The 13304-nt window shown below is 37.5% G+C and overlaps 2 protein-coding genes across 3 annotated transcripts in view; one reads left to right on the top strand and one right to left on the bottom strand.

Moving 5' to 3' along the window:
- XPOT (exportin for tRNA) overlaps positions 1 to 13304 on the top strand; it is a 168274-nt gene that overhangs the window by 42661 nt on the left and 112309 nt on the right. For both annotated transcript variants that reach the window (XM_070789360.1, XM_070789358.1), the window contains one exon: positions 13188 to 13269. The gene's annotated coding sequence lies outside the window, so the exon portion shown is untranslated. The remainder of the gene's footprint in view (positions 1 to 13187; positions 13270 to 13304) is intronic.
- Positions 1 to 13304, bottom strand: part of C5H12orf56 (chromosome 5 C12orf56 homolog) — an 80086-nt gene that overhangs the window by 10956 nt on the left and 55826 nt on the right. Inside the window, exons 6-9 of the mRNA XM_019960887.2 lie at positions 13045 to 13189; positions 7591 to 7697; positions 6883 to 6972; positions 2083 to 2206 (exon numbers count right to left, since the gene is read on the bottom strand). Coding sequence (XP_019816446.2) covers positions 2083 to 2206; positions 6883 to 6972; positions 7591 to 7697; positions 13045 to 13189 — 466 coding nt within the window. The remainder of the gene's footprint in view (positions 1 to 2082; positions 2207 to 6882; positions 6973 to 7590; positions 7698 to 13044; positions 13190 to 13304) is intronic.

Below are 13304 nucleotides of genomic sequence, written 5' to 3'. Positions count from 1 at the left end.
TGGTTAATTTTCTTGTTCTGTTTGATTCAATCATTCTCAAAAAAGTTGCTCTCATAAAATGACTGCACATATAATAATGGCTAAGAAACTGGGTCAGGAAAAGAAGATACAGCCTACAGAATACTGACATGCAAAAAAAATGCACACTGATTTGCAGTGTCATTCAGATCAACCATCCTGCTTCCTTTCAAGAATGTGACATATACTCCCCAGAATTGAAGTAGGAGATTCTCCAGGGAATTAAGTCTTATGCCCAACTTGAAGGATAACTCCTTCTGTGGTATGGGTAAATGTAGAGTTAGAGAAATTTTGTGGTGGTTGTTCTCAAGAAATTCAAACAGTTGGTGAAGCTGTCTCCTAGCCCACAGGCCACTTGGTGCATGAGAACTGTGTCTGTAGGCATGCTACAAGGCCCCACATTTTCCCTAACTATCCTTTGCAAGGAAGAGTTCTAGTTTGAAACCACCTGCTCTATTAGACCTTGGAACCAGAATTTATATAATCTGCTCATGGTTTCATTCATAGCCCAGGTGCAAAAGACCAGCAGGTCCAAAAACAGGAAATTCAGACCTGTCTATACTGCTCACTGGATGTTTTCATATGGAAATATCAAAGGCAAATCAAATAAACTAATCTAAAACCAAGCTCATTATTTCCCCTTTAAACCTACTATTCTTGTTATGTTGTTATCTGTCACCCAGACCAGAATCTAAAAGTCATCTAATATTAATTCTTTATATTTTTATCCACTCAGATTCCTAAAAATTTCTGGAATCTTTCCTCTTCACAATTACCATCTTTCTTTTTTCATTTATTTATTGAACAAACATGCATCAGACACAGTACTCACTGGAGTCCCATACTGTACTAATGGAGAGTAACAGAGATGTGGTTACTGCCCTGGTGGAATATACAAGGGCTTCCCTGGTGGCTCAGAGGGTAAAGCGTCTGCCTGCAATGCAGGAGACCTGGGTTCGATCCCTGGGTCAGGAAGATCCCCTGGAGAAGGAAATGGCAACCCACTCCAGTACTCTTGCCTGGAAAATCCCATGGACAGAGAAGCCTGGTAGACTACAGTCCATGGGATTGCAAATCTAGTGGGGAACAGATATCAATCTAATAATCACATAAATAAATACACAGTTATACACTGAGACAAGGGCTGTGGAAGAAAGGCACAGGAAGTTGGGAGAGCTGTAAAAAGAAAGCCTAGTGTTGTCTGGGGGTCAAGGAAGGCTTGCTTCTTGGCCCCTGTCATCCCTCAGCTGGACTACAGCACTAGCTTCTTAACATCTCTGTCAGTCTTGTTTCCATCCTCCTCTTTTATCCCTAATCCACTCATTCCAGTGTTGAAACTGGTACTGCAGATACTCCATATACAGTCTGTAATAATATTTGATGTTATATTTGACCAATTAATGCCTGTCTCTTCAACCTATGAGGGCAGAAGTTGTGTCTATTTTGCTTTTTATTTGCAGCCTGCTGCCTAGCACACTGTTTGGCTCATAACAGACACTCAATAAATATTTATTGAATAAATGAGTGAATTTAAGACCTTTCTAAAACATAACTCTGATTGTGTGTTCAAGAACTATCAAATCATGTCCACCCTTTAAAGAAATTTTGTGTTGGCCTACTCAAACTAATAATAACCTGATTTATTCTCTCAGAGTAATTACATTAGGCACCTCTAATGTTTTAGTAAAACTTTAAACAACTAATGCTGTTTGCACTACTTAGATAGGTAAGGAAATGATAAATGAAGACAAGAACGTTAACCCTGATATATCTCTAAGACAGTGCTTTTTTACCCATTAGACCCCTGCTGTGGAATTATATACATAAATATTTTACAGAGACAGATGTAAACAGATTTATCTAATATATACAGAATACTGTTTTCTCAGTATGCATACTTTAAAACATATAAAATGGATATAATATTGATGAATAGCTAAGTTTTGAGGTTAATAACAAAATATTAACTTTGATTTAATTATGTTTCTATATTCTAAGACTCATGGTCCACATAGAAGAACTCCTATATATTGTAATTAGTCTATTCCAAAACTTTCATCTCACCTCATCATCCAAAGACATCTCAACTAAAGTTGAGTCAGCCACCAACTGGATGTCAAACACAGGACCTGATTTTGGAATCTGAGGCTCGCTAATTAAAATTACCAAAAGGTTAAATAGTGTTCCCCTGAAAAAAAATAAAGGCAATTAGTGAGTTAAGTTTAAAAAGAAAAGCAGTGACACCAAGTTTGCAGGCACTGAGTGTAATTATATTTAAAAGTATGAAGCACTGTGGACTGTTTATTTTAATTGAGGTATAATTGATTTATAATATTATGTATACAGTAGTGATTCAAAAAATTTTATAGGTTATACTCCGTTTATACTTATTACACACTATTGGCTATATTCCCTGTCTTGTACAATACATCCTTGCAGCTTATTTATTTTATACATAGTAGTTTGTACTCTTAGCTCCCTACCTCTATTTTGCCCCTCCCTCCATCCCTCTGCCCAATGGTTAGAGCACTTAGTTTGTTCTTTATATCTGTGAGTCTGCTTCTTTTTTGTTAGATTCATTAGTCTTATTTTTTACATTCTACATATAAGTGATATCGTAGAGTTTTTTGACTCTAGAAACCGTTTGTAACAAACCGTCTCAGAGGTCTATTGTTAACTAAAGATCGCTAGCTATTAGTGAATAAAAGTAGTATTAAACTTCACGTCTTTCAAATGCAGTGTACAGTCCCCTAACATATACTAATAACTCACTTAAATGTTACTGCATATTTGAATAACATATCATGCTGTTTGAAAATAAAAAGGCTCACACACACAAAAATCACAATTCAAAACATGCTTCCTGAGAAGCTGGGTCAGTAATCCCATTTTCATATGTATAGTACAACGCCTGTAAGGTTGAAAAAAAGCTGAAGGCAGACCACTAGAAAAATCCGTTCCCTAATTGAAGACAATATCAGAGAAGTTTTGACATAGAGGAGCAATAAAAGAATGTACATATAGGACTATATAAAAATCCTCTATATTCTTAAGCATTCCTTTCATAAGGGAATAAAGAATATAAACAATCTTATTTAGTAATATTTGGAGGCTTCCTAATCTTTTTACAGTCATTTAAATCATTACCATGATAAGTTTACCAAAATTCTAATAAAAATGCAATTCCCCTCCTTTCACCAACTCAAAAAACAAATCTAGTTCTCATATCTGCAAAAGAAGTTAGCACATTGTCAGTTACCACATTGCTCAAAAAAAGCAGGATATGTCCTACAGGATATTTGCTAATGTTTTATTCAGGCTGTTTTAAAACAGCCAGTCTATTTTCAGAAGATACTTCCAAAATCAACAAAATAATCTATTTAGAAGCTTTCCTGATACTAAGTTTGAATTGATATTCCATTCACTGTAATATTTAATTATAGTCCTTTATTTTCAGCAACAGCTTCTTTTCAAACTATCATATATCCTAGGCTAAAGGGAGGTACTCTCAAATTCTGAGTCACTGTGGTAAGTTGAATACATGACTTCAACCATAAGAGTACTGAAAAAAAGGAAGGGTTATGGCATATTTCAAGAATACAATGAAGTGGGTTGAACTAATAAAATCTCTTTATGAAAGAAATAAAGAGGAAAATGCTGAAATGAATAAATGTTTTTTTATTTTCTCAAATGGAATTTAATTTTAAATCTATCCCTTCTGCAATCTGTCCCTTCTGCCAACTCAATTTAAAATCCATAAAGTCAATAACAGATAAAATTAATTTTATTCTAAAATGGTATTTCATCCTGACTCATTATAATAGACACCTTAGGGTTGACATCACACCCTTAAAAATGGTACCAACAGTTTGATACTTTTATTGTTTAGATTGTTATTCCCAGTGTAAGATTTTTTTTAATATTACAGTATCTTAAAGTACAGACTTTGAAGGGCACATTCATGGTCTCATAAGTCATTCTGTGTTATTTTGGTAAGCAGAGTTTTAATATGGCTTCCGAGATTTGCATCCTGTAGTATATACACTCTATATGATCCCTTCCCTAAAGTATGGTCAGGACCTGGGAACATATTAGGCTTTCATTCTCGTCATTAAGTTATGTTAGATGAGAAAGGTGAAGAAATTTTGCAAATGTAATTAAGATCCCCAGTGAGTTGACTTTTGAATTAATCAAAGAGAGATCATCCTGAGTGGGCCTAAGTTAATGAGGCGAGTCCTTTAAAAGAGAGTTTGGGCCTTTTCTGAGCTCAGAGATATTCTCCTGCCAAGAAGCAAGCTGTCATGAGTTTTACAGCTATAAGGAAATTAATTCTGCTAACAACTACCCAAATGAGTTTGGAAGAGGGCCCCAAGCCTGAGACTGCAGCCCCAGCCAACCACCTTGATTACATCCTTGTGAGACCCTGAGCAGAGGAGCCAGCTAAGCTGTATCCAGATTTCCTGATCCACAGAAACTGTCAGATATTATTGAAGCCACTAAATTTGTGGTATTGGGTTGGTCAAAAAGTTCATTCGGGTCTTCCTGTAAGATCTATGGAAAAACCCAAATGAACTTTTTGACCAACTCAATAATTTGTTACATGGCAATAGATTATTAGTTGTGCTAGTTAATGGTACAGATAACATGATTTGACCACTATGAATATAAAAATTGACTGAAAAGTTAATATTACAACCAACTATAGCAATATACTATATGTACCAAAGAACATGAGAAGAATTTGTTGTATCAGGAAAGAAGCTTGATACAGTAGGGCTGATGTGGCAGAACCAAGTTAAGACAGAGCAATTAAAATGCAACACTTTCCAACAGAGATTGGTAAGAATGATTTTCTCCAATTAGGATAAAGAAAAGTAGAGACCAAAAGGTGGACCAAGGGGGTAACGTGATTTAGCAATAACTTCATTGTGGGAGAAGACATAAATATCAGACATAATTTTGAATCTCTCTCTTGGATATTGGGAAAAGGGCAGTATTGTCAACTACATAAAGAAGTATGCAGAAAAAAAGAGTATGCAGAGAAAACAGCAGTATATTTTCCTTGTATGCTGTGGAGTAGGGGTCAACAAACTATGGCCTGCAGGCCCAATAGCCCAGAGCCTGTTTTTATAAATAAAACTTTATTGGAATACCGCTGTGCCCTTTCCTTTGCATATTGTCTATGGCTGCTTTTGTGACAATGGCAGAATTAAGTAGTTTCAACAGAGACTGTGTAGCCTTTTGCAGAAACATTTGACCACCCTGCTGTAAAGCACAGTATGCCTATAGTCCTTGACACACAGCAAGTTGCTTAAGATATGCTAATGACCATTATCAGTAAAATTTATTTGTAAAAGTCTCTAATAAATAGCCTGGACAAAATAGTACTAAAAGTTCTTATTCTTCCTTCCAGTTCAAATGTTTCAGAGTCCATGGCGCTCCTCCTTCTTCCACTTTATGATGCAAGAAATGTAGATAAACAGTTGATTAAAAGGGTGGGAGGAAATTAAGATTTTAGCCAGACCATTGCCCAGGGATATAATTCATAGCCTATAAATCTCATAAAAAGGTCCAACAGCTAATATGCAAACACACACTTTCTGTGGCAAAGAATGCTATTGTCCCACACTATACATTCTCCCATTCTTCCTTTGAATAACAGCTGTCCCATTGCCATCTAAAGTTTAGCTAGGCATATAGAAGTCCAACTACAGACACATTTTGCGGCCTTTTTTGTGGCTAGAAATGCCGTATGCCTAAAATTCTCACCAATAGAAGGAAAGCAAAACTATTATGCAGTCCATGGGGTCTCAAAGAGTGGAACATGACTTAGTGACTGAACAACAACAACAAAAGTCTTCTGTGCCTTGCTTTAAAAAGAAATTTGGGAAGCTGCTATATAGCACAGGAAGCTCAGCTGGGTGCTCTGTGATGGCCTAGAGGAGTAGGATTTGCAGCAGTGGGGAGGGCGGAAGGGGGAGCAGACGAGATCGAGAGAGGGGATGTATGTATACTTACAGCTGATTCATGTCGTCGTACAGCAGAAACTAAACAACATTATAAAGCAATTATACTCCAATTAAAAAAACAAGTAAATAAAAATATATTCCTAAGTAAAAAGAAGAAGAAATTTATTTGCCCTTCCTGATTCCCACAGGGTGTGGTGAAGGCAAGAAGTTCAGCCAGCTAACCATGAGGACAAAGATAGCATATGATAGAAGACAGTAGAGCAACAAAAAGGAGGAAACCTAGGTCTCTGGCTGGTCTTATAGCAAAAAGCATGGCTCTTTACTCTGGACTAATATGTAAGAAAGATGTAAATTTCTCTCTTCTCTGGGACACATATTTTGGAGTAACTTTATTACACCTCTTACCCTCCAATATTCACTCCAAGATTGTATGTATCCTAAGTCGTTTTGGTCGTGTCCGACTCTTTGCGACCCTATAAACTGTAGCCCACCAGGCTCCTCTATCCATGGGGTTCTGCAGGCAAGAATACCGGAGTGGGTTGCTATGCCCTCTTCCAGGGGATCTTCCCAACCCAGAGATCAAACCTGTGTCTCCTGCAGTTCCTGCATTGCAGGCAGATTCTTACCACTAAGCCACCGGGAAAGCCCCTTGGTCTTCAGATGATGACAAAAGATAAACTTAGGATAACAAAATCTTTGTGCCCTCAGTAATCAGAGAGAACTCAATTTGCACCAGTTAACCTGTTCATCACAGAAGGAAGGGAGAGACAAAAGAGTTTAATATATTTACAAAGGGATCAAGCAGAGAAGTCAGAGAATTATGAGTTCTAGAAGACACTCGAAAGAGTAGTTAGTGGGTTGCAGCTACAAGATCTCAATTTTTAAAAGGCCTTACTTCTTAGCTGCTAATATGTTCAGGCGCAATGACTCAGTTTCTGTTTCTCTGAACATCCGTCCCAGAGTCTGTATAATTTCAATGCACACCCTGTAAAACAGAGAGGAAAAATGTCACAGAAATGGCATGACTTCATTATGAGTTCAGAATTTCACAAAATCAGTAATCCTTAATAGAATTACATTCAGATACCCATTTAAAAAAGTATAGGAAGGAAATTCTATATATCAAATCGCCAGCATTGGTTGCAAGCCTACTCTGTGATGGCTACATGGTAAGCACTCAGAAATATTTGTTGAATGAATAAATTAATAAGTGCATGTCAGGATTACAAGTCATTATCATATTGATTTTTGTACTTATTTTTTGCAAAGTTTTAATGATAATCACACTATTTTAAAACAAAATTTAATCATCTTAACTGTTTCAAGTAGGTAATTTTTCAAAATTTCAAATGTAAAAAAATGTAAAATTTCAAATGTAAAAAAAATTGATTTTTTTCCCCTTTGGGGACAGCCAGTATTACTAGTTCCTTGTGTAGTTTTTGACCACACAATTAGAACAAAATAAATGCTATTTTAAAAAATCTATGTGAAGCAAAATTTGCAGCACTATTTATCATTAAAACGGTACATATTTTGCCCAGTGCCTTCTATTTATTTAACATCCTAAGGAAAAAATATCTGTGATTATCCAGTTAGTACTTACACCAGCTCATCAGCCCTTTGGCTTCTATTGTGAAGTGCATTCTTATCCCTAGACTCTGGCAAGTATTCATGAAGTTTGTTCACTAGGAAATAGAAAAGGTCACTGGTCTGTGAAAGCAAGCAGGAAAGAAATGGTAATTCAGTTCAGTTCAGTTCAGTCGCTCAGTCTTGTCTGACTCTTTGCGACCCCATGGGCTGCTGCATGCCAGGCCTCCCTGAGTTACCTGTTGGCAAAACTGTCGATTCTTCCATAATAAAAATAAGAAATTATTTGTTCTTTGATTAGGCAGAAAGGGATTTATAATCTCTGTCATTAACGTTAGCATAACCCAAATTGAAAACATACCTTTACTTAAAACCAGGAGACCACTGTCCTACTGAACAGAGCCAGAGCTAAAAATGAGCAGGTGATGCTGGGAGACAGCTTCACCATTAATACTGAAGATCATCCAGAAGTAGGTATATAATTTAGGCAAGTCATTAAGTCACCTGGAATAACAAGGTGTTAAATGGGGGCCTCTATATATCCAGCCTTTCCAAAGTAATATGGCTTTTGTGAGAATATGTCTAGAAAAGCACTCATTGTGAAACGTTTACTAATTCAAAAACAAATGAATGGCAGTGGTACAGCCTGTGAAGATGGTGCAGAATGATTATAATAGTTCTGTTAAAACAGTGGAAATGTAGATTGCCATTTCTGCCAAAATAAACACTGACTTAAGAGTGGGGGAACAAATTTTTTGTGTGTGTTCCTATCCAGTCTCATGAGATAATCGAGCACGACAATAAGCACTGGCCCATGAAATGAGGCAAGTTGGTACTAATGAGAAATAGGATGTAATTGCTTCTGTTTTCTATCTATCTGTTGTTCCTTTTCTCCCCAGGACTTTTTCATTTACTTGTGGCAACCTAGACTCCTTGTTTAGACAGGTACATGTTTGCTCTTATGTAGTTAATGTGGCATGAGAAAAGGCCGGGATGGCAAATGGAGAATGGGAAGGAGAAGAGGGGCAAATGGACACCTTGGCCCACTGAGAAGTGCTGGGATTTGCCCAGTGCCCTGGTAAATTAGCAGAGTATGGTAGCTTTACACGCTGACTCTGGAGCCAGGCTGCATGTGTGCTCAGTTGTGTCCAACTCTTTGCGACCCCATGGACTGTAGCCCCCAGGCTCCTCTGTCCATGGGATTCTCCAGGCAAGAACACTGGAGTGGGTTGCCATTTCCTCCTCTAGGAGACTGTCCCAACCCAGGGATCAAACCCACATCTTCTGCATTGGCAAGTGGATTCTTTACCACTTGAGCCACCTAGGAAGCCCAGTTCCGCCACTGGGTAGGTGCAGGATGTTTGGCAAATTACTTATATATTCTATAGCTCTTCATCTCTAAAATGGGATTAATAGAATCACCTCATGAAGTTGATGTTAGGATTGATAAGACATTATTCGTAAAGCCTGAACTGTACTCAACATATTATACATGCTTAATAAATATCAGTGATTATTGTAATCTCCCACCTGCTCAGTGGTTCAGGAATTTTCACGTTTAAAATATCTTCCACCTACTAGCAACAACATGGAAGAATCTCAAAAACATTATGTCAAAAAGAAGCCAAACACAAACTCCAGTACAATTCCATGTAACTGGAATTCTAGGAACAGCAAAATTAATCTATGACAGAAAATACAATAGTTGCCTGAGGACGTGGGCCAGAGGAAACAGTGCCAGAGGGCACAATTTAGCCCTAAGAGGTGATAGAAATGTTCTAAATCGTGATTGGGTGGTGCTTATACAGTTATATACCTTTGCTGAAACTCTTTAAACTGTATGTTAAAACTCTTTAAACTCTTAAAATATATGTGCATTTAATTATATGTAAATTGGACCCCAGTATTTCTCTGAAGAAGATATACAAATTGCCAGTTAGCATGGGAAAAAATGCTCAATGTCACTAACCATTAGGGAAATGTGAATCAAAACTACTAGACACACCCTAACACCCATCAGAATGACTGCTTCAAAAAACCAGTAAATAAAAGGAGTGGAAAAACTGGAGACTTTATGCACTGTTGGTGAGAATGTAAAATGGTACAGCTGCTGTGCAAAACAGTATGGCAGTGCCTAAAAAAATTAACAATAGAATTACTATATGATTTAGCAATTCTGCTTCTAACTGGGCTCCAAAAAGAATTGAAAGCAGGGTCTTAAAGAGATATTTACACATCCATGTTCATAACAACATTATTCACAATAATTAAAACACAGAAGCAATCCAAGTGCTAATCAGTGGATGAATGGATAAATAAAATGTGGTATTACGTGTCTGGAATATTATTCAGCCTTAAAAGGAAGGAAATCCTGACATATCCTTTCACTTCAGTGAATCTGGAAGACATCATGCCAAGTGAAATAAGTCAATCACAAAATGATAAATGCTGTATGATTCCACTTACATGAGGTGTTTAGAATAATCAAACTCATAGAAACGCAAAGGAAAATCATGGTTGCCGGGGGCTGGGGGAGGGGAAATGAGGAATTATTGTTTATTGAGTATAGTTTCAGTTCTGTAAGATGAAAAGAGGCCTGGAGATGGATGGTAGTGATGGTTACACAACATGGATACATAACATTGATCTACACACTTAAAAATGGTTAAGATGGTAAATTTTATATGTTTAAAAACTGAAGGAAAAAAACTTCATGAATAAAAAATGAAGGGTTGGGAAAAAACATATCTAGACAACTCTTTTGGGACTTCTTTGGCAGTCCAGTGGTTAAGACTTCAAGCTCCCAATGCAGGGGACACGGGTTTGATCCCTGGTTGGGGAACTAAGATCCTGTATGCCACATGGTTCGGCCAAAAAAAAAAAAAAATAGAGAACTCTTTCATTCATTCATTGAACATATAACTATTTAATGCAGCCATGTGGCAATACTATGCGAAGTAATGCAAATAACATCTTAAGCAAAACAGACTAACTGGACACGATATCTGTATTCCTGAAGCTTTCAGTTTAGTCAGTCTATGAAAAAGTGTTTTCAAAATTTTAAAGTTTTATTGTAATAGAAGAATAAAAATTACCTAACAGAGGAAAATTATACCCCAATAAAGTTGATTTTTAAAAGGGAAAATGATACACAGTTGATCCTTCAACAACAAGGGGTAGAGGTTTGGGGGGAGTTAAAAGTGCTCATCCTCTTCACCATCAAAAATCTGAGTATAACTTACAGTCAGCCCTCCATATCTGTGATTCCATACCCATGGCTTCAACCAAATGTGATCATGTAGTACTGTAGTATTTACTATTGAAAAAATTAACATATAAATGGACCAAGCAGTTCAAACTAATGTTCAAGGGTCAACTATATATATTACTATAATTATATAATATTATGTTGTTTATTATATTATTATAATAGTATTATTATAAGAATATGGCTATAATTATTCAAATTATTGAATACAATTATATAATTATAATTATTCGATTATTCAAATTATACTAATTTTATTATAATTTACAAATATATATATAATTTCCTATCCTCTTACCCAAGAACCAAAAATTAGAGCTGGCTCTAAGCTAATAATGTGGTGTATTCCTAACAGGGTCTGTCTAGCACAAGCATTTTAGATGATACAGCACTACATCATCCCTACCTGCCTCAATGCTGGGAACACTTGACAGACTATCCTCTATAGCTACTGTGCCCTCTGGTTAGGGTGATCAGCCATCCCAATTTGCTTGCAATTGGTCTAGCTTTTGCACTACAAGCCCCAAGTGCCATGAACTTCCTCAGTCCCAGACACACTGGAACAGTTTGTTACCTTACTCTGGGTAAACCAGGATGGTTGGTCGTCAGACATGTGAAGCACTCAGAATCTAAGAAATAGCCAAGACTGTCTTGTATGGTGGGGGAAGCTGTGCACCTCCCAACTGTGCAATAAAATGGCAGCAACTATGTATGAGGCCAGTAGCCTCATTAGCACAGTACCAGGACTCACCTGGGCTTCTCAATGCCTTTACCTAAAACCGAATGACACTAAGTCAGTCTTCCAGAGTAAGTCTGTAACTTGCCGAGTGGGAGAGCTAGATTGCTTTGACTTCTCAGAAGTCACCTTTTTAAAAAATTATTTTATTTATTTATGTCTGTCTGTCTGCTGCTGCTAAGTCGCTTCAGTCGTGTCCGACTCTGTGCGACCCCATAGACGACAGCCCACCAGGCTCCCCCGTCCCAGGGATTCTCCAGGCAAGAACACTGGAGTGGGTTGCCATCTCCTTCTCCAATGTGTGAAAGTGAAAAGTCAAAGTGAAGTCGCTCAGTCGTGTCCGACTCTTAGCGACCCCACGGACTGCGGCCCACCAGTCTGTCTGTCTATTTATATATTTGTTTATTTATCTGGGTCTTCGTTGCTGTGCAGTCTTTTCTCTAGTTGTGGCAAGCAAGGGCTACTCTCTAGTGATACTCAGGCTTCTCATTGCTTCTCTTGTTGTGTAGCACAGGCTCTAGGGTGTGTGGGCTCAGTAGTTGTGGCCTGCAGGCCTAGTTGCTCCGCAGCCTGTGGAATCTTCCTGGATCAGGGATCAAATCCATGTCTCCTGCACTGGCAGGTGGATTTTTTACCACTGAACTGCCAGGGAAGCCCAGGAGTCATCTTTAACAAGGTGAATGTACTTAGTGCCACTGAACTGTACAGTTAAATATGGTTAAGATAGTTTTGTATTGGGAGAAGACAATGGCACCCCACTCCAATACTGTTGCCTGGAAAATCCCATGGACGAAGGAGCCTGGTAGGCTGCAGTCCATGCGGTCGCTAAGAGTCAGACACGACTGAGCGACTTCACTTTCAATTTCCACTTTCATGCATTGGAGAAGGAAATGGCAACCCACTCCAGTGTTCTTGCCTGGAGAATCCCATGGATGGAGAAGCCTGGTGGGCTGCAGTCCATGGGGTCGCACAGAGTCGGACACGACTGAAGCGACTTAGCAGCAGCAGCAGCAGTTTCGTATTATATGACTTTTACCACAATAAAAAAATTTTTAAATATATCAATCCTACACTTAAAAGTGTATTTAATTCTATTTTTGTTTTAGGGGAACATGCACATAAAACTTCTTTATCTGCTTTATCTCACTGGCTTATACTTCTTGCATGCCAGGAGCTTCCCCCGACCCTCTCTCTTTTTTTCATTCTGTCAACCCAGCCCATGTGAGCTACCATCTTTTTGCTACTTCTCTCCTCTCTTCCATCTCCCTGGCTCCAGCACACACATATACACTGATTACATCACAGCATTTCAAGCATCAAGACGATTGCATTAAATTTAATCAACATTTTTTTACAGCATCAGAATACAAGATATTTATTTCTATTTTACTTTATGCTTGAATATGCTGCATTTGATAAACAGGTAAAATAAGTTTTAAAGATTAAAAATAAGACAAAACACCTACTTTCCAGAAAAGTCTTTTCAGAATGAAGTTTTTCTGGGCTGTTACTTTAAGTTCTGTAATTAAACAAAGTATCTTCCTCAACGTGTTGTCTTTAAGAAAAAGTTCAGATTTAAGCTGACCAAAGTGCTTAATTTTCTCCTCAGATCTACAGAAAGAAAAGAAAATTTGCCATGGGAAAAAAATGATAAGAAACAGCAGTTGAGAAATATCAACAATTATTGACAGGTATGTAAAACTTTGTTACTAATGGAATTTTTTTC

The sequence above is a fragment of the Bos indicus genome, chromosome 5, assembly GCF_029378745.1.
Source record: "Bos indicus isolate NIAB-ARS_2022 breed Sahiwal x Tharparkar chromosome 5, NIAB-ARS_B.indTharparkar_mat_pri_1.0, whole genome shotgun sequence".
Classification (NCBI taxonomy): domain Eukaryota; kingdom Metazoa; phylum Chordata; class Mammalia; order Artiodactyla; family Bovidae; genus Bos; species Bos indicus.
The sequence above is the reverse complement of the archived record's forward strand: the minus strand, read 5'-3'. Positions and strand labels throughout refer to the sequence as shown.